Consider the following 2,320-nt stretch of genomic DNA (forward strand, 5'->3'; position numbering starts at 1 on the left):
TTTATTTAAAAGTTTTCAAGTTCTATTTTGTCTTGCTTAATAATTTCACTGTTATTTCACACGGTTTTGGGGTTTTTTTTATTTATATCCAGTCCCAAAATGTTCAGCACAGCAAGGACATGACTCTCGCCAGCAACCGCAGTCTGGCAGAAGGAAATCTCCTGTACCAGCCAAAGTTGGAGTCTTTGAAATCAAATTTGACTGAGAAATATCAAGAGCTGCAAGTTCTTTTTGAAGCATACCAGATAAAGAAAACAAAACTAGGTAACACTGGCTGTTGACAATTATGATTTGCTGTTTTCTAAGTGAATGTAAATATGTTGCCTTTTTGTTGTTGGTTTTTGGTGTCTCGTTTTTAGCTGGGTGAATTAGGGTACAAAGTGAAATGTCATTCTTGTGTAGTGCTGAAATAGATCACACTTCTGATGATTTATTAAGTGACTATCACATCTAGTAACAGATACTGTGGGTTCTTCCTGTTACCTACCTACTCTTGACCTACTCTTCTCTAAATTATCAACTTCGTTTACCTTGCTAAAGAGCAAAATACTTCGAATTTTCAGTGACTGTTTATAAATTAAATGGAATGTTGCATTTAACTTCCATACTGAATTATACTGTACATCTGATACTGCACTTGCTGAAGTGCTTTCAATATTATAAATATATAATTGGAACTAAATTTCAGCTCTTAGCACTGTGACAATATTCCTGAACTTCTTAATATATTTCTTACTGTTCCTCACCCTGTTTAGAACTGCAGTCTGCTGGTTGTACAAATGTGCCTTAGAGATTGTTGTGTCGTTAGAAGTCACTTAGAGCCAGCTGTCATTTTCTGTTCTTCCTGTGCCATTACAGACAGACAATCCAGTAATGCTTCCCTGGAGACCCTGCTGGCACTGCTGCAGACCGAGGGGGCGAAGATTGAGGAAGATACAGAGGTAATGACAGAGCACTCCAGTTCTGCCACTTCCATCCATTACCAGAACCTCCCAGTGTCCGTGGCTGCAGTACAGAGTTGAACATGTGACAGATTAAGAGTATGGTCTTGTCTCTGCTTTGAACTTCAGTGAACAGCTATTTGATTCCAGCAATTTTATTTTTTTTTATCTGAGTAATTTTTTACTCTTAACATCTTTGAAGTTTAAGAGAGAAAGTGCTTCTTTTTAGAAAAGATTGGCAAGCCCTCTTTAGTTCCTTGGCTTTGCCTTCAAACTCGTAGAGTATAAAAATGTGGAATCTTCTTTTAGTGGAGTTTGCCTGGTATATGTATTACATCATTATAAATGTCAATTAGTAGCCTAATAAAAAAACTGTGCCCATGCTGCTTTTCCTCCAGTGTTTCTGGTGAAATATTCCGTTGTGATTTCAGTGTGTCTGTGCAGGTGCCAGTGGTCACCACTTGCTGTGACAGAAGTGCTTGAAGGGTCATCTGACTTCAGAATAATGGAAGTGTTTGGTTTTGTTTGCTGATTTCATGCAGGCATTTTCTGTAATTAATCAGGAGAAAAAATTTGCTTATTAGCCTTGAGTTGTGATTATAAAAAGAAATTCCCAGGACAAGCTGAATTTTGTGATTATATGTTTGTTCACCTCTCAATTATTAAACATCATTTACCCAAAGCCACAAGTAAGGGTGAGTATTAAACCTGACTTAGCAGTAATCTCTGTGCTGAGTCTCACCGAGTTCCCAGTGTTTCTGTTGGCATTCAAGCAGCACTGAGCTGTAATTCAGCTTAGCTGGCAATCTGGGAAGCTGCTGCACTTGGTTCATTCCCATCTCTGGTGATCAGGGGAATGCTCAGAGCAAAATTCAGATGTTTTTAGTGCTGTTACTTCAGTATAAATTTATGCAAAAGTGATATTTAACTCTCAGTGCTTCTGAGTAATAACTAACTCAAAGTTCTTCTCAGAATTCTTCAATATGCCAGTCATCTTCCATATGCCAGCTGGAAAATCACAGGCAAAATGATGCTATTTTTGGGATGTGAGCCATTTAGATTCTGTTGCAGTAGGCTGTTTCCTAAGAGAATGTTCTGTATTTGACAGAATATGGCAGAAAAGTTCCTTGATGGTGAAATACCCCTGGATTCCTTCATCGACGAGTACCAGAGCAAGCGGAAACTGGCTCACCTGCGCCGGGTGAAGATTGAGAAGCTCCAGGAAATGGTGCTGAAGGGACAGAGACTTCCTCAGGTTCAGGCGCCGGCGCAGCCGAGGGCACCCGAGACCGCGCCAGGCCCGGAAGACCCCTACAAGGCGGATGCAAACCCTCCCCCCCCGGTCGTGCCCCGGCGAATCCCCCCCCCCCCGCCTCCCT

The 2,320-nt window shown here is 40.9% G+C and overlaps 1 protein-coding gene across 1 annotated transcript in view; it reads left to right on the top strand.

The window, feature by feature from the left end:
- Positions 1-2,320, top strand: part of VPS37B (VPS37B, ESCRT-I subunit) — a 6,478-nt gene continuing 4,158 nt past the window's right edge. The window contains exons 1-3 of the mRNA XM_017734783.1: positions 1-264; positions 859-941; positions 2,050-2,258. Coding sequence (XP_017590272.1) covers positions 120-264; positions 859-941; positions 2,050-2,258 — 437 coding nt within the window. The 5' untranslated portion in view covers positions 1-119. The remainder of the gene's footprint in view (positions 265-858; positions 942-2,049; positions 2,259-2,320) is intronic.

The sequence above is a fragment of the Corvus brachyrhynchos genome, unplaced genomic scaffold (genome assembly GCF_000691975.1).
Source record: "Corvus brachyrhynchos isolate BGI_N302 unplaced genomic scaffold, ASM69197v1 scaffold114, whole genome shotgun sequence".
Taxonomy (NCBI): Eukaryota; Metazoa; Chordata; class Aves; order Passeriformes; family Corvidae; genus Corvus; species Corvus brachyrhynchos.